The 19436-nt window shown below is 29.7% G+C and overlaps 1 protein-coding gene across 3 annotated transcripts in view; it reads left to right on the plus strand.

Annotated features, from left to right (window-relative positions):
* The window catches only part of LOC129918505 (uncharacterized), a 30979-nt gene extending 17645 nt beyond the window's left edge, over positions 1–13334 (plus strand). For 2 of the 3 annotated variants that reach the window (XM_055999113.1, XM_055999106.1), the window contains exons 3-5: positions 11243–11339; positions 11587–11760; positions 11850–13334. In XM_055999113.1, coding sequence (XP_055855088.1) covers positions 11243–11339; positions 11587–11760; positions 11850–12976 — 1398 coding nt within the window. In that variant the 3' untranslated portion in view covers positions 12977–13334. Of the gene's footprint in view, positions 1–5140; positions 5307–11242; positions 11340–11586; positions 11761–11849 lie in introns of those variants that run through there. The other variant, XM_055999099.1, reaches the window with a different exon arrangement.
* Positions 13335–19436: the final 6102 nt, after the last annotated feature.

Here is a 19436-nt window from a genome sequence, read left to right on the forward strand (position 1 = left end):
GGGCTAAAAATGTGGTATATTATGTTTATTAAAACCCAATAAGTCACCATGTCAAATGAATATTTTGTTACATTTAATCTGTAAAAGTTATATGTTTACTTGTTTTTGATTTAATTTACACATATGGAAACATCCTTAAGTTAAATCGTTTGATAAAGATCGATTTCTCTTAACCCAATATCTAATAATCTTCCCAATTCAACAAAAGAAAAGAAAATCAATTAGCTTTACAAACCATCCATTATAACACTTTAAAATGCAACATTATCACAATAATCAGACTCTGATTTATAAAAAAAAAATATGTCAACTTGCAAAAAAAAAAACACACACACACATAAATGAGGATATGACCCCTACGGCCTCTATCAGGTCTTTACAAATAAGTCCAAAAACTCTCTATTGTGTATTCTCTACTTCATGAGTCAAAATCCTCTAATTCACAATTCAATAATATAACTAAAAAAGGACAAACAGAAAAAAATTACACAAAAAAAAATTCCCAGAGCTTCACCTAGTTTATCCTGCACAAAAAAATAAAATTACGACAAAATATTATATAGATGAAAATACACCACAAGGCTGCCATCATATTCTAATAGTTTTTCCTGTTTCCTCTTGAACTTTGTATAGGTATATCATTTTCAAAAAAAAAAAAAAAAAACAATATAATACAAAAAAAAAGTGGCATATTTATTGCCAATTAAACAGGTGTCCTCAAATCAATTTTGGCATTTCCACCTCTATTCTTGGCCTCTTTTTTGTTTTTGTTTTTTTTTTCTGTTATACCTAGCCCATATGTGTGATATACACACATAATTTATATGTTGTGCATTCTACTTCAAAAACTTCATCAATACACAAATTTACCATCATCATCATACATTTTACGTGTTTCATCACAAGCCCCCTTTTTTTTTTTTTTTGAAAAAAAGGCGAATATATCGATGATGACAGTTGAAATTATAAGGAGAGGGTGAGAGTTCATATTAAAAATAAAACAAGAATAACAAAAATAAAAAAAAAAAAATGAAAAAAAAAACTATAAGAAGAATAGATTTAAAGTAAACTTTTACACACCCTTTTTCGGGACACACACCATAGAATACATGTTCAAAAATAACAGTAAAATATCAACAACAACAACAACAGTTGATATAAAATAGAAACTCCATCAAACAGTGTTATTCTCCCCTGAGTTCTGTTAAAAATATAAAATTATTTTCAAACAAAAAAAAAAAAAACAAACTTGCATCTTAATTTTTCCCATACACATGGACCAAATAACTTGCAAGATGAAAAGCTGCTCCTGATTCTGCTTGCTGCTTTTGCCACTGTTGAATATGCAGGAGCAATATTGCATAAAACATTTTTCATATCAATGTGTGTGTAAGTGTAATGCAATATGAAAAAGAGGCAGATGCTGTGAGAGAGACTATGTGTATGTGTGTGTAAATTCGAGAGAGAAAGTTCAAAAGGATGTGGCTGCTGACACTCCCAAACATGCACATCGCAGGATCAAAATCTCTGTTATATTGCATTTTTTTTTTTTGAATTTTTTTCTTTAAATTGCACCTAACATCGAGTAGAAGATACACGACGAAGGATATACCAAGTGGCTGTTCGTTTCGTTCTACTAGTACACCATTCTGTCCTGTGTGATGAGAGCACACAAAAAATAATCCCAAAGAGAATTTTTTAATATAAAAACAAAAAATAAAACAACAAATTTCAGTTAAAGAAAAAAAAAAAAAAAAAACAAGTAAAACTAAAAGTCCTCTACCGATATGGCTTAAATGTGAGAAAAACGAGGTCAACCGATACTACTACCCGATTCAGTTCCGATTTTGTCTATCGGTCAGGAGGGCACTGCACTTTGAGATGTTCATTGCAACCGAAAGGAACTCTCAATTTTATTCCTCAACAAAAATTCATTGAAACATAAAAATCAAGTTAAACCATTTTTGGAAAGTTAAGTTTTTTTTTCATTTGAAATATATTAACTAAGTTTTTTCTTGCAACAAAACATCATAAAACCTCCAATTTATGTGTTCGAAATCTATTACTGTTTAATAGAAATTGAAATTCTTGATCAATTTTTGTGTGTAATTTTTTTCCAATCGGTCGTATACTCGTCGTGAAAAATCGTATTTTCTACTTCTAGTTTTTTTTCGATTACATATTTTTTTTTCAAAAACTAACCATTTCTAAGGTTTCCTTCAGCATATTTTTGAAAAATTAAAAAAAAAAAAAAAAAAAAAATACAAAATCATGTGTAACTTGCAGTAATTTATCGAAAAAGAAGAAGAAGAAAAAAAAAAATACGTTAGTGTTACAAAAGTCCATGCCTTGTGAATATAATATATTGTGTCAATGTATGTGTGTCTGTATCCTTTCACTTAATTTGGAATACATTTCTCCATCACACCCGCATATCTAACTCACACATACACACACACAAATTTACCAACACCCATCTTCTGTGGGAACAAAAAAAAAAAAACGCGAGTGCTGTATAGAGTTGAAGAAATATAATATCACTTCAAAATGTGTATGTTTGTAATATGCATTTCAGTTTGCACTGCAAAACGAAAGGATTCTACTTGCAAATCATCCTCATCATCAACATCGCAAGTCTCTAATGGTGCTGCTAGTTTTTTGCTTCTCTAGAAACATACAAAATTTGAGCAAAAAAATACTACACAGTAAAAAACCACACGAAGAGGATAATAAAAAAAAAAATACTGAATTCTTCTTAGCTCAACAACCATAATCATCAGCATCAGGATCATCGTCATCATCATCAGCAGCAGCATCCAACGGCAGCAAGCATCAACATCATCAGTAGCTAGCAGAGTGTATAACAGGAGCAAAATCATCATAATCATTCTGTGTGTCCTTTTTGTCGTTGTCGCCGTCATCATCATCAACAACATCGCCTTGCTGCTGTATATTCCTTCAGCTTCAGCTGCATCCTGATACAACATTTAGAAATAATATTCCAAAAAAATATACACTAAACACTCTCTACATCAGGACTAAAAAATATATACAAAACAAAAAAAAAAAAAAAAAGAAACAGGACATCAGAGGAAACTATGATGATGCTATGGTGCTATGTTTGCTACTTCTACTGCGGTTTGAGCGAATAAAAAACCAAAAAAAAAAAAATCCTTCCCTTCGTTCCACATCATTATGAAATATTGGAATAGCAGGATACACCACTATGTATAAAATTAATCCTCGTGAATATATTTCGTGTCCAACAATCTTCTGTGCACTGCCCTGATTATATCATTCAAATGTAGGCCACAGTTACATACAATCTATCTATGTGCAGGAGCAGCATCAGCAGTAGCAGTAGCATTGTGCCTAAACGACCTCAACCAGAAATATGTAAAAAATATAGAAGACGAAGAAGAAAAAAAATAAATTATTAAAAAAAAAAAATCTAATCATACTAGCCTAAACTAAACAATAAAAATAAATTTACTATAAACAAAAAGAAAAACAAAAAATATTAAAATAATTTTTTTTACAAGGGTTCCTTTTTCTTGAGCCTGATAAAAATTTCACAAAAATTAAAAAAAAAAAATTACAAAAATGTGTTCAACGTGCGCGTGGTTTCACTGCAAACAGCTGATTTAATAATAAAAAAAAAAAACATAAAATCTTATTCAAATTTTAATAAGAAAGAAGAACAATCCGGTTTTTCATAATTTTTCTAGTTTTTTGTACAAAAAAAGTTTTTTATAAATTTAAAGAAAATAAAAAAAAATAAATTTTTAATAAAAAAAAAAACAAAAAAATTAACGATGATTGTGATAACGAACATCCTTTTTTTGTTAAGTTCCATTGTAACTTAAACAAAATTTAACAAAAAAACACACATAAATAACTTGAAAACAATAAATTGTCGCAAAAAATAATAAATTATTCGAGTATTATTGAACATCCCCCTTAAACAGAATTCATGCCAAATCGCTGAACTCTTCCATTTGTATACGGTATATTTTGAAAGTGGGAAATTTTAAATAAGTAATCAAACAAAACTAAAATAACAAAAACAATCAGAAACATTGGTGTTGCAGTAATAAAAGATATAAAAACAAAACAAAAATATTTAATTTCTATAATAACTTCGGGTTGTGTATGTAGTTGTTGTTGTTGTTTTTGGATTTTTTTTTCGATCACAAAATTTTTATTTTGTGTGGCCTGCTTTGTGGTCTGTTGTGTGGAAAGTTTCAGTTTCCCTCTTGCTCGCATTTATACACACACACACTTGCAACAAAACGAAAACGCACACATTATTGCCTCTCTCTCGCTCTTGTTCGCTCTCACACTCTCTCTCTCTCTCTCTCTCAGTCTCTCATTCAATCAAAGTGTAGTTTGCAAAAATAAATTTCGATTTCATTTCCATATGAGAGTTGTATAGACATATTTATATGTATTTAATTAACAAACCAAAAAAACCTAAAACTATATGCATACGTAACATAAAAAAAAAAAAATAAATAAATAATAAGAACCTTTATAACTGGACGACTGATGATAAATGACAATTTAATTTGATTTGTATTTTTTGGAGATCTTTTTTCACGTGTTGTTGGATTTTTTTTATATAAAAATATATAAATACAAAAAAGGTTTTTTATGTGTAACTAATAAATAAAAGAAAAAGTTCTACTATATAAAACGTATACCTACTTCTGTGTTCATAAATTAATAAAAAAAAAAAAATATTTATATAACAAATTAATTAATAAAGAATAAATTTAAAAATTGAAAACGTGTGTTGTGCATTGGATAACAAAAAAATAATAAAAAAAAAATTAAATAATTCACTAAATATAATAAAAAATATTTAATCAACAAATCTAACTGCCAAGCTGGTACTGCCCTAAGATTAAATAAAATAGTCAGTCTACTTATAATTAAAAAAATAATTGTTTTTTTAAAACAAATAAAAATATTAAACAAATCACTGCCAAATATATCTATATATTTAATAAATTAAATCAAAATGTTATTAACATTATGATAAAGTTTAAATAACAAAAAAAAAAAAAAAACAAAATTTGTGATTAAAAGGATATCTAACAAAATTTAATTTTAATAAAAATAAGATATAAATTATATATATTTTTCAAATCCCCCGGAAGTAAGGAAACGGCGTTAAAGTGGATTTCAAAAGTGATAGAATGTGGTCCGCTGCTTTGTGCACATTGGGCGTGACAAAACCAATATGCAATTGCCTGAGCTTCCGACAGGCGGCTCAGGGAGCAGTTGCTGCTGCAGCTGCTGCGGTAATAAAATATATTTATTTTTACATTTTTCTATTTTATATTAAAGATTGAACTTTATTAGTATATAATGTATCTGTGTAATAATATTATGTGCTGAGATTTGACAGTTACATACATACCTACACATTAACGAATGTCATTATTCTTCTTTAAGGATTTTTGAATAGTGTCATCGTATTGACACTTAAGAAAATTTCTTTTTTTTTTAAACAATTTTCGAACTAGAAAAATCTATTGTATTTTTTCGATCTGTTGATTTATTGATAAAAAGTTTTTTTTTATCATATTTTGAATATAGAATTAAATTTTTGATGAAAAATAATTAAAAGTGCACGCCTATGTCGAAATTTTATTAGGAAACAAATTGAACACGAAATAAGAATCAAACATGACATAACGTTGATTGAAAATTCCGACGACCGATTTCAATGAAAATTTAAAAAAAATTTAAGCTCCTACTTAACTAAAAAAAATTTTGTATTTAAAAAAAAAAAATTTGTTTTTGAATAATAAATTTTTTGATTGTCCTTTTTAATGACATATCAATTTTATTTTGCGAAAATGTTAAAAAAAAATAATTGGTGTTTAAAACCATTTAAACAGATGTTTTTGTAACTTTTTGTAACAAATTGTTTGTAATTTATTTTTAATTTCTTAAAAATACTCTTTTTCGAATTTTCAACGTTTGATCCAGTCGCGCATTTTATTTCTGATTTAAATTATTTTTTTTTTCGAAAACAAATATTTTCTTGTAAAATTGTAAGTTAAAATATTTTGAATTAATTAATATTATAAGTATCAGCGGATTTGTTAAAAAAAATGCAAGTAGAATGGGAGTAGGGATCAATTTGTCCCTGATCAATGGGAGTAGCAATTTCATCCTCAAAGTAGTTTTGATATCATAAATATGACAAACCAAAATACAATTCCCATGAAGCCTTTAACTAACGATAAAGTATACGTCCTGGAAAATGGTTCACAAATGTAATCTTCTAACAACAATCATTTAGCAAAGAAAAAAAAATTTGTAAAAAAAAAATTTGTAAAAAAAAATGTTACACATACACCACAGTGACCATTTATAAATTAAACTCAAATAAAATTGATATTATATGTACATAAATAAATTTTGATTGAGTATTAAACTCATGCTTTGAACCAAGGTCATGTAAACTAATTCTATAATGGTATTAATAAACTCTCAAATATGAATTAACGTCATATTATGGGTTAAGCCCAATTACAAATTAGAACTTAAAAGTAAGGTACATGTGCTGTGCATGTAGGTATCTTCAACTTGTGAAATTGTTACAATATCACAATACATTTTTCTTAAAGTTAAAAATCCATTCGTATATGTAATTACAATATATCTGAACAATTATTATTATAAAATAATAAAATTCGGAATTAAATAAAAAAAAAAACAATTTGCTAATTTTTGGCGTATTTACTTGAACAGTGTCATAATTAAAAAAAAACTGGGTTTTCAGGAAACGAGTTTTAAATTTAGCTATCTAAGAAATTACTTTCTGGAAGACTGAAGAAGTGAAGATTACTTTACTTCAATAACTTCCCAAAATTCTAGATTTTTGAGTTATGACAGTATTCAAGTAAATGAGCTATGTTTACTTATAGTTTATTCGCAAATTTTTGTAAAACAAAAAGTAAATATTTTTCTTTCAATTTTTTATTGTTTAATCCGTTTTAACCAAAATCGGGCTTTCAACTCATGCTTGAAAAAATTTTATAAAATAGAGAATGCGAAAAAAGTGAATTTCACAATTGTCTTTGTTTGTTTGTCTCCCTGTTTCTGTCTCGAGCTGCAGTCCCGAAGCAATACAGCGATTAGCTTTAAACTTGGTAGTTAAGGGTTTTAAGTGACCTCTAAACGAGGAATTGAAGTATTTTTGGGAGTATTAAAAAAAATATTTTTTGAGCTTATCTCCTAATTGACTCAACCAGGTTTCAACTAAGATTTGTATACAACAAATTGTTAGTAAGAATTGTGTTAAAACTAAGAAATATTGTAGGGTTTTCTTAAATTATTTATTTCTTTGAAAAATCTTCTTTTTTTTAAATCCAATCCATTTTAATTTTTTTATAATATTTTAAATAATAGCATGTTATTTATTTATTTATTTTTTTTTGTCGAAAACTTTGATGTATGTATAAAAACTATTATGGCTCAACGTAATAAGTTTTCTTATTTTTTTTTTATTGTGATTGGGGACAACAGAATGTAGAGTGTTGTATTTAATTTACACACACACAAAGCTTCTCCAAAATCTCTAAAACATTAAAAACTGAACTCTTAAAGAGGTTTTTTTTCAAATGTTTTGATTTTGTTTTTGGTCGATCTATCATCTGCAATTTTGTTTGTTTTTCGTTATAACCAAATATATAAATGTCAAATTTTCGAAATGGTGATCCTAAATATGATTATTTGACAATTGTATACATTGTTTCACAAAAAAAAAATCACTCAATAATCTTATTATAAAGCTTGAAGGAATTATGAACAATTCAGTTTACCGTAATTTTATACTAGTTTTAGTTATTTTTTTAACAGTAACTTTGTCGACTTTCATAATTTAGGGCACATTTTTAATCATTGTTCCTTCTTACGTTTCCTATTTGCACCGCAAAGACTTTTCAAAAAAATCATTAAAGTTGAATGTTTATTTTTTGTACAATATCATAACCAGAAACTAATTGCAAGTCATTTGGAGCGTTTCTTCTAACCTATTCGAACCCATCAACCGATACCTACATGCACAGCACATGTACCTTACTTTTAAGTTCTAATTTGTAATTGGACTTTACCCATACCTATATGATATTAATACCTATTTGAGAGTTAATTAACACCATTAAGGCATTAGTTCACATGACCTTGGTTCATAGCATGAGTTCAATACTCAATCAAAATTTATTTATCTATCATATCAATTTTATTTAAGTTTAAATATAGAGGGTCACTGTGGTGTATGCGTAACATTTTTTTTTACATTTTTTTTTTATTCAGAGTTTTTTTTTTGCTAAATGATTGTTGTAAGAAGTTTACATTTGCGAACCATTTTCCAGGACGTATACTTGATCGTTAGTAAAAGGCTTCATGAGTATTGTGTTTTAGTTTGTCATATTTATGGTAACAAAACTACTTTGAGGATATTCAATATTTTTTATTTTAGCCTTAAACCCTTAAAAAGTTTCAAGTCAAAGATTTGGATTAAAAATACTTTTTATTACCTACTAATTTTTGTTTCTAATTTTTCTGAATGTTTCCTTTCACAAATAGACAAATAATCTCACTTTCTTTATAATTTAAATCGTCTACACCTTAAAGAATTAATTGAACGAAAAATTCAATTTTCACTCAAAATCCACCACCCCCAAAACAAGAAAAAAATAATCATTAAATACATTTTATTAGCTATTAGATTAGTATCTGTATAGTTTGTAAATGCCCACACAAGTAAATCACATGGTACTTTTGCTCGATATTATTTTTTTTTCGTCTTGCTCCCAGCTTCAGAATGAACTCGGGAGTGTAGATTTGAATTAGCTCTACACACACTTGTTCGTCCAGGCGAAAACAAAGCTGCAAAGGAAAAAAAAAATTCCTTATCCTCCTTTTACATTTGCTGTCTCTGTGCGTGTGTGAGTATATGTGTTTTCCTACTTTGTATATACATATTAATGTATGTGTGTGTGTGTGTGTGTGAATAAAAGAGCTTTTTCTTATCATCATTATCAGCATCCGAATCATATGTGTGTACACCCGAGTGTGCAGTGATAGTTAAGTAGGTCACTAGGACTCTCATGTCCTTGCTGTTTTCAATTTCGATGTCTGTTTCTGCACAATGCTACTACTGCCACAAGTGCATCCATGAATATACATATATATGCATGGATTGGATATATGCATGAATGTGCATATATACACATACAGGAATAACTCTTGGATTTTTTTTTATTGCTTAAAAAAGGCCAAATCACCCCGCCTTATGAACTCTCAATATTGCATATAAATATTATAAGCGTAGATAGTACGAGTATTATCTAAAAGGGCGAAGCAGCCAAAACGAATCCGGTCATAAGCTTGTCATTAAAATATTTTTTTTTTTTTCTAAAGGAGTTCATATTGTTTTTTTTTTTTTTTTTTTTTTTTCAATTTATTTTGGTTATTTGTAGGTATGCCAAAACATTATTCCAATATAAATTACATGTGCACTGATTTTGAACAATTTATTCGTTCCAAGAAAATAAAACATTTATTTTTTAAAGATCAATTAAATGTTCAGAGAATTTCATATTATAACTTTAATCGTTGTAGTTTAATCATGTTATCATTTTTGGTTTCTTTAATTTAATTTTTTTTTTAATTACACTGGTCAGTGAAAATAGAGCTTAAACCAAACCATACTTTTCTGAAGGATTTTTATGTGCTGATTCCGAATCCGAAGTCAAAATTTTACTGGCTCCTCACATTTTTGAAATATTTGAAGGTCAAAAATGCGTTTTTTTTGGAACTTTTGGCATTGAATTACATCACCGTCAAATTTGTTATTGCAAAACTACTTATGCAATTGCAAAAACCTATATTTTATCGTCTTAAATATGTTTATTCTTTTTACAAAATTATTTTTTTTTAAAAGATATTTAAAATATAAATTTATGATATCTCAAAATCTTAGTGGTTAACGTAACTAATGTTTTTTGAAGCAGATTTGAAGTAAATTCCAGTTTTCGACGATTTGGATAAAAAAAAAAAGCAAAATAATTCGGAAAAATATATATTTTAGATCAAATATCAAAAAGCATTTAGTTCAAAATTAGTTTTTGAGACTCTAAAGCGAAAAAAGTGATGAGTAGAGGTCAAAAACTAGACGTGATGGAATAAATCTGTAAACAGTTTTGAACTCAGCACACTCCCGACTTTTTTTTCTTTTTTGCCGAGCAGTGTTATTGATCTTACACTATCAGTGTCTATACCAAGTACTAAGCCCTTGTTTCCCACCTGGTTGTTTTCAGATAGCAGAAAACTCATAAGAACTGGTTAGCGGAGTTCGATACCCTTAAGTGTAGTTCTGGCCAGGAAAGAAAAAAGCAGTGGTCACTAAAAATTTTGGATCGCAGCAATCGTTTGCGTAACGGCTTATTATTCCACCAGCCACTATCATAAACTCTGAAAACCATTCTGCAACTCAGGTCTTAAGCCGAGCTCGTCCAAGAGAGGACACAATGTGCACAGGGAACCAGTGTCGCTCACTTTTTACTGGACATATTTTATCCATCGCCATCTATCTGACCGATTACCATTTCAAGCTCTGGTTCTTATTAAGCACCACAGTGGCTTAGTGAGCTCGACCAGCAGAATATCCGATGTGCAAGTAGGACAACAATTTGGTCTTCAATTCAGTTTTTAGGTCGCTTAGGTGTCTAGAAACAGGGCATCAAAGGCTAAATTTGAATTATTCCAAGTACCAACTGCCAATAAAAATAACCGTTAATGTCACTGTTTTCATGACAAAATAGGTGATTTTTGAAAAGCAATCTCAGAGATTATTTTAATTTTATTTTAAGCTCATTTTATCAAAAAAAGTGTGAGCTAAAATCATCATAAACTTGAAAATTTGGATACTTTTAGACATTTTTTTTTGGATTTTTGACGATCTTTGATTTTAGGAATGTGCCATGATTTATCTATATTTATACATATCTAAAAATAGATCTTATTTTGTTATGGTCTAAGGATTTGTTGCATTTTCGGGTCATTAGCACGTCAGATATGTCGACAAACTACAATTTTCTAAGCCAATTATGAATAATAAAATTTATCCATTAATATAATGTAATATTTCTTATTAATATAAACTTTAACCCTTTAAGTAATTGCTAATCAAATTGAATTTTCTTTTAATTTTTTTCAGGAGTCTCGCGGCAAGAGACCCCTTAAAATTTGGGATAGTTGGCGGAATGTACGCAAAGGCGTAGTAGTTGGAAGTTTTGAGGAACTTATCGTTAGAGGTAAGTTGTATACCAATTCACCATTAGTAAAAGTTCTACTGAGTTAAGACTTTAAGACCCAATTTATTCAATTTCTATTAAATTTAAAATCGCCATTTAAAATGAAAAATTGGCGATTTGACAGATTTTAAAATCTATAATGGAGACTTTAAATTTAATAAAGAGTGATTAAATTGGGCCTAAGACTCATAAGTTTTTTTATTAAATACAACTTTCAACTCATTAATTCGTGTTTTTTTTTTTATAGGCAAGGATAAGCTTGGGGTTCCTGCCTCAGAACCAGTTCGTGTTGTTCTAGAGTGCGATGGGACCCAAATCGAGGATGGCGAATATTTTCGGACGTTGGCAAATAATACGGTTCTGCTGCTACTAAGGCAAGGCGAGCGTTGGTATCCAACTGGCGTCGATGTTATAAAAGCTGGTTAGTATGTCGTTTTGTTTACATTTATTTTAAATTATTCCTTCCCTTTTTTACACCTTTATTACACACAAAAAAAAAAATTATTACAGCGATATCAGCTATTCCGAAAATCGTCTGTGAGACGATCCATGCTCTAGAGCTCCACGATGAGACGCCATCTTGGAAGATTATGGATAACAAGGGTCGCGTCACGGTGGTCCTACACTGGGACCAGCGTCAGGGAGGTGGAGGAGGGGGAGGCGGTGGTGGCGGGCCGGGCAGTAGTAGTGCCAGCGGCCTGGGCGCCAGTGGTGTTGGCGGACCAGGTGGCAGCAGCAATGGTCTTATGTCATCGGAAAAATATTCACCATCGAAAAAAGGACTTTCGGCACAGAGCTCACTCGATAAATCATCACCAGCACCTCAGCGTTATTCGAGCCCACAAATAACCGTAATTAGTGATGAAGGACCGGCGAGCATCTACCATCCAGGTGGACGACGCCTATCCAAGCAGGGCGGTTCCTTTGATAGTGCCGTTGGTGCTGTGCACGTGCACACGCCCGAATGTGCCCATCACGCGCACACGCCTAGCCGTGCCGGCAGTCCTAGTACAACCGAATGCGACTTCCATTGTTGTGCCCTGCACGAGGAGGGTCGCAAAATTGCTGTACACAAAAGCGTTGCAACCTCACCCATCCAGGATGGCACAACAAGCCCTCAACCCCAATCGTCAATATCAATATCGACGGGTGGCGGCGGCGGTGGCGGTGGCGGCGCAGTCGGTGGCAGTGCCGATCCTACGGGTAGTATGCAACGACGATCGTCTGGTGCTAAGGGACACGTCCGATTTCTGGACATTGCTCCCGAACGGGACAGCTCCGAGAGTGAGACCGAAAATACAGTCATGGAAGATGACAAAACGACAACAGAGAAATTCCTATTATTAATTGATCAGCTGTCCGTTGATCAGAAACGTCATTTAAGTATTAAGGATATTGGTATTATCTTAGAGCGTTTAAATTCAAAAATCCTAGATGTCGAACGGCTGGATCGTGAATCCGAGTCGGACGACTGTTATAACTGGACGATAAAGGCCACAATTCGTGGCGATGCGTTACGGGAGCTAGGTGTAATTTATAATGGCAATTATTATGCGATCTCCGAACATCCTGGTTATAAGGAAGAGATCGAAGAGAATGGTGAAGAGGCCGAAGAGGAGGAAGAGGATAGGCTTTAATAAATTGTATAAAAAAAAAATTAATAATAATTAAAATTATCCGTAAAAAAAAAATACTACAAAAAAAAAAAAAAAATACCAATTGAAATTAAAAATAGGTAGCATTAGTTATAAATATTTATATATTAAAAAAAATATAATTTGTTTGAGAAATTGTAGGTGTTAGAAAAGTAAACAAAAACAAAACATAAATTAAAAACAAACAAAAAAAAAAAACAGTATCTCATTCTGATGTCTTGTTACGTTTTCGGTCCCAAAATTTGGTTCCATTTTGTTAGTAATTAAGTTCTTGTGTAAGGCATGCAAAGGTAGTTTTTTGGGCCAACGGACAATAGTGCAATGTATAAAAAAAAAAAAAAAAACAATTAAAAAATTATTATAAATTTTTTTTATTTAAACAATTAAAACACTATATTAAGTGTATTTAAAAAAAAAAATAAGGACAGAAATGATTAAATCTATAGGTAAAAATTTTGGAAGGAGAAAAAATGAGTGAAAGGCAATCGTGAATGTTTGATATCCCTTCGCTGCCATTTTTTAGTTTTAATTTTATCATTAAGTTATAATATTTACCTTAAGGTTTAAAACAATTTTAAATTAATTTTAAAAGCTTTATTTAAAAAATCATTAACTTTATAAATTGAAATTTTGTATAATTTTTGTTTTTTTTAACAAGGGTGATTGCATCTGCTTTTAAAAAAATACAAGTGCTCAAAAATGAATAAATACAAAAATAAATTATAATGGCTTAAAGCAAACATAAAAACAAAATACATAAAAAAAAGTGCCAAAGTTGGAATCATATACGAAATATTATAATTAAAACACCCGAGATAGTATTAAAAATCAAACGATATATTTATTTTGTAATTTTAAATCACACACACTTTTAACCAGTGCCAAATACATTTTTACCAAACTAGCCGTCGAATAATACACAAATATATTGGTATTATTCAATCAATCGTCGTAACATACAGTACCTATTTTTTTTTTTTGAAAAATAATGAATACATTTTTTTTAACTTTTTGTTAAATAAGGGACAAATAAGTAATAAATGTTGCAGCAAAATATGCTTTCTAGAAACAAAAAACTTAAGCAATATATTTTGTATCAAGTTTATTTCTTTTCTGTACCTAGCTGAAGAATAAGGCAGTCAAGAACTTATAATGCACACATGTCAGCCAAATAATTGCACAGGCGAAATTTGCATATAAAAATCGAATTTGACAACGCCTGACTTAATAATATCTAGAAACATACAGTGACACAGAGGGAATTTGAAGGCGATTGAAGTTATATTTCTCGCTTTTCACTTTTATTAAAACTTTTTTTCGTACTCATGTGAACATGCCTTTAAAAGTTTAGAAGGTTAATAACAGCATAATTCGATGTAATCGTTCGATAAAGTTATTTAATATAACTTAAATGTAAAGTAAATGTCATTTTGACATCTGTCAAAAACTAAATTTTCACTTCGATTCAATATACAAACGCCAGAAAAGAAGTATAACTTAAAATAAATATCAGAAATAGGCAGAGAAAACTTGGCATGGAATGACATTGAATGCAAAAAAAAATCTAAAGTCTGCCGACACAAAACCAAGTTTGCGTCAGTTTTGACATTTCTTATCGATAAGATAAGAATTACATAGCGCATTTTTAGTCTCGGATGTGTATGTGCACAAAATGCAAAAGAGAAAGTCAATAAATAGAATAGATATGTATTAGTGTTATGTGAAGGTAGAGTTTTTAGGGTTTGTTCGTTGTGAGCTCTAGGGCACTCTGGGTCGCTCCGAATTCGTCGTCAAGCGTTTTATGTAGCTCCTTTTTCAACCAGAATTATTTGCTCTGTGTTCGATGTTTGCTCTGAACGCACCTTGAACAACTCTGGGTATTTTGTCAGAGCGCGGGATTCAGAGTTATCAAAATCAAATCAGTTGTTGTCATTTTTAAGACAAAAAAAAAGTTGTTTGAAGTTCGAAAAGTGATTTGTCGTTTGTGGATACAAAATATTTATAGTAAATATGAGATTTTCACGAAATTCATGAAATAAGAAACTGAATAAGTAAAAAACGTCAAAACAGAAATTAATTGGGGGTCTAATCTATTACGCAATACGAAACGATTGGCAAGTCAACGAGTGGCAAGTCAACGATACTGAAGTCACGACAAAGAGCAATTATGTTAAACGAGAAAGTCGTTTGGCCAAATTAAACCAAAAAAAATATTTTTTTTTAGGCTCACATGAATTCTACCAGCAAAAGCAATAATATTATGACAGTTAAACGATAGGTAACTGGCAGTCGTAAAGATTAACGAGTATCGTTGATGTAAAACGATTATCGTAATGCGTAGTCGCATTTCAACGAAAACGAAGTATTTTCAACGATAATCGTTTTACAAAATATTGCCCCTGATGAAACTAAGGCTCTGAGGTGTTCGATGTAAAATCAAAACCTGAGAAACTCTGATTTTTTTGACAGTTGATTGACATGACTCAGAGTGCTCTGGAGCGGGGAACAACGAACAAACCTGTTATGTACATAGGTATGGATTAGATTATAACGTAAACTGCGTCACTGATATATAGCTCCGGAAAGTAGGTACTATAATAATGTACGAAACAAGCCACGAAAGTCGAAAGAAAAGAGAACTGCCAAATTGATTTAAAAAAAAACTGTCAAAATCGAACTTCCTATAAATCATATTATGATAGAAAAATTTAAAGGTGTGTTCCTTGAAAAGTACTTGAACGTAATTTTTTAATGATAGAAAAATTTAAAGGTGTCAAAAAAACTGTCAAAATCGAACTTCCTATAAATCATATTATGATAGAAAAATTTAAAGGTGTGTTCCTTGAAAAGTACTTGAACGTAATTTAGAAGTACAATATACGCTTTTCTGAAGTAATACTTCTTCTAGTTCTAAAACTAAATCCAGATCATAATACGAATTTACGTTTAATAATTTATGGGTTTATTTGTGCCAAAAATTATTTTTATTATCATTCAGTATAAATTAATTAATAGCAGTTATAATAATAACAATAACATAAATACCTATTACAATCACCGAATGGATGATTGAATAGGGGGGTGAAATGTTAGTAATATTACAATCACCGAATCGAGTAGGGGGGGGAGGTATTATCATTTCAGCCCATTCGCTTACAGAAACCGATAAAAGTTACAAAAACTCTACACAACAAAGAAGCATTGCGGTGCAGCCATCAAATCCAAGCAATAATAACAAGAAAAAAGCAGTAATGATTGATAAATAGAACAAAATATACTGCTTGAAGAAAAGGAACAATTATGTTTTAGTAGAAAATCACTTTTCTTTTTACCTACGTCATATGCAGCATATAGGGTCTTATGCAAAAAAAAAAGAATTGGGGGGGGGGGGGGGTATTTTAACCCAGTCGCTTACAGAAAGCGAAGGAAGTAGGGAAGACTCAACGCATTAAAGAAGTATGCTAGACTAGACAAAAAGCAGTGATAGTTAAATAGAAAAAGATACACTGCTTGAAGAAAAGGACAAACACGTTTTAGTAGAAAATCAATGAAATATTTTAAAAAGATTTCAAATGACAACTTTTCTTTTTATCTACTTCACGTGCAGGATAAAGGGTCAAATGAAAAAAAATAGCTTAAGCTCTTTTCTCACTACACAGTAAATTTTCTTGAGGTGTTTCTTATTTTCTTGAGACAGGTTTAAAGAAAATATACTGAAAATCATCAGATTTCTGAATCTTACAAAATAATTATTTAAGCCTGGTACGCAGATCGAGCTAAATTTTAGACGAGCTAAAGCTCAAATACATGTTATCGATAATTTGTATGGGATAAATTTAAGCTCGACTAAATTTTTCCGATAATTTGTATGGGAGCTAAAATTTAGCTTGATCTGCGTACTAGTCTTACCAAAAATGCGTAGGTATGCCAGTATCTGGACTAGTTACTAGTTTTAGTTACGCTAAAAAAAAAAAACAAAAGCTTTCGCAGAAGCTAGTGGTTTTAAGTATAATGGAATTATTCCCTTAAAGACTTAAAGACACCACGTTCTAACGTTGCTCTATATAGTAAAGATTTTGAACCCGGCGGAAACGCTTAGATAAGAGCGTTCCGAGGACTATCAAAGAATCTTTTCGATATATGTATTAATTTTTAATTTAAAGAATTCACCCGACACGACATGAATTCGAAATGGTAAACGATTTACCCAACATAAAAACACAAAAAAAACCTAGTTTTTATTTCCCTGTATTAAATAAATTTTGTTTGTTGATGATGTATAACTTCTAAAGCGTTGCATGAATAGTACTCTTTGAGTACCTACATACCACTTTTTTCTATAGAAAAAATAATTTATGGTGGATTTTAGTCTCCGAATTATAGAAACCTTTTAAAATGAATTCGAACATAAAAGTGGTGGTGTGAAGTGCCAAATGTACGCCTAGCAAATTTCCTCTGGTATGACACTGTCTGTTTCTATTTTAATGTAAATAAAGTTTTTTTTTTTTGTTTTTTTGATAACCTATCGTTTTTAGTTTTGAAAAATTAAATATCTGAAAGTTAAACACCAATCGCACCTGAATTAAAAAATTATGATTTTTACCAAAATTTTATCGATTAAAACTGCCATTAAAAATATAAATATATATTTAAGAGCATTAAAAATAATTAAAACCAGTGAAAAAAATCATTTTAATTAAACAAACAAAAAAAAAAAAAAAACAAAAACTTAACAACTTTGAATCATACGTACATAAATGGTTTTAATTCATATTATAAGAATTTTAAACCAACAAAAATAAACTGCCATTGAAAATATTAGTATATTATAATAAATTACGAAACAATGGAATGTAAAAAATAAAAACAAAAAAAAAAAAAATATAAGAAACATCAACAAATTATAATCCGAGAGCAATTACAATTTTTTTCAGTTTTAAGTATGTGGTTTCTTAAAATCTAATTTTGTTTCAAATTTTATTTATTTTTTTTTCAAATAAGAAGCACAAACACACCAATTTATTGTTTCAACGAATTCAAACAAACAAATTGCATAAAATTAAACGTTTATATATATATAAAAAAATATTTAAAAAAAAAATATAAACAGCAATAATAGAGAATTTATTTTATATTAAAACAAGAAAAAAACAAAACAAATTAATTTATGAGAATAAAAAAAAATAAAATTGTGTTTCCTTTTTAAGTAGGTAAGATACCTTATAATGTCAGATCTTAAGGATCCTACGCACACATTAATTAATTAATTAATTAATTTAGTAAAGAAAAAAAAATATCAAATAATAACAATTTTACGAATGGAAACAAGAGATTAAAATAATATTAAAAAAAACGATGATGATAAATGATTCATACAAGAAAAACAAAAATAAAATAATTAAATACAATTGAAATTAAATAAAAAAAATATTGAAATCATCAAATAAAAAAATAGTAGTTAAAAACAGAAAGCATAAATGAATAAAAAAAATTAGAAAAACAAAAAAAATTAAAAACATATATTTGTAAATGTATGTGCATCTGTATATAATTATAAAATTGAAAAGCAGCAGGAAAAAAAATTGGTTTACAGAAAAGTTTAAAAAGATCGAGTTTGTCGTGTAGTAGACTACTTTCACTAAAGCCTTAATGAGCTTATTTCGCAAATTAACTCACTTCGAATGCCAAATCTTATAAAAAATTATTTCATTTGACATTCGAAATGAGACAATTTGCGAAACTATCTCATTTAGGCTATAGTGAAAATATGCTATTTGTGCATTGTGCTTTAGCCATCAAATTTACTACTTTTTTCATTAAGAGAAAATATATCAATTTATCAATGTGTTTGCAACTTAAGTTGTCTTTTATTAGGCTTTTTACGCATCTACCTTAACCTTTGTCATTTCTGTTTCATGCTCACATTAACCAATAATCTTGCATTATTGTTTGTTTCCAACATCTTCGAATTAGAATTTAACTTCTTCGAAGAAGAATCTGACATCTATGTAACTATAAAAAGCCTAATTGTTTGATGTTGAGTGGTTGGATCTTTTTGCCTAAAATGAAATATTTTGGACAAAATTCAGCACATGAATAGGCCCCCTGAAGTAATAGGGGTATTCATGAAATGGTGTAGTTAACTCTGTGTAAACCTAGTAAAATGGTAAATGTCTTAAACGAACTGTCAAACTCATACAAAATTTTGACATATATACCACTTTACCAAGTTTACCCTAGAGTTTACACCGTTTCACGAATACCTCTAATAGACGGACTCAAACAATAACATGGACAAATCTTTCTTTAGCGGTATCCGCATTATACTGATTTGGGATGATCAACACGCTTGGTCAATGTAGAGAAACAAATGTGGACATGTACGTGTTGATAAATAGCACTGATCAACCTGTGTTGATCCGAATGCAACCCAAATTAAATT

The sequence above is a fragment of the Episyrphus balteatus genome, chromosome 1 (assembly GCF_945859705.1).
Source record: "Episyrphus balteatus chromosome 1, idEpiBalt1.1, whole genome shotgun sequence".
In the NCBI taxonomy this organism is placed as follows: Eukaryota; Metazoa; Arthropoda; class Insecta; order Diptera; family Syrphidae; genus Episyrphus; species Episyrphus balteatus.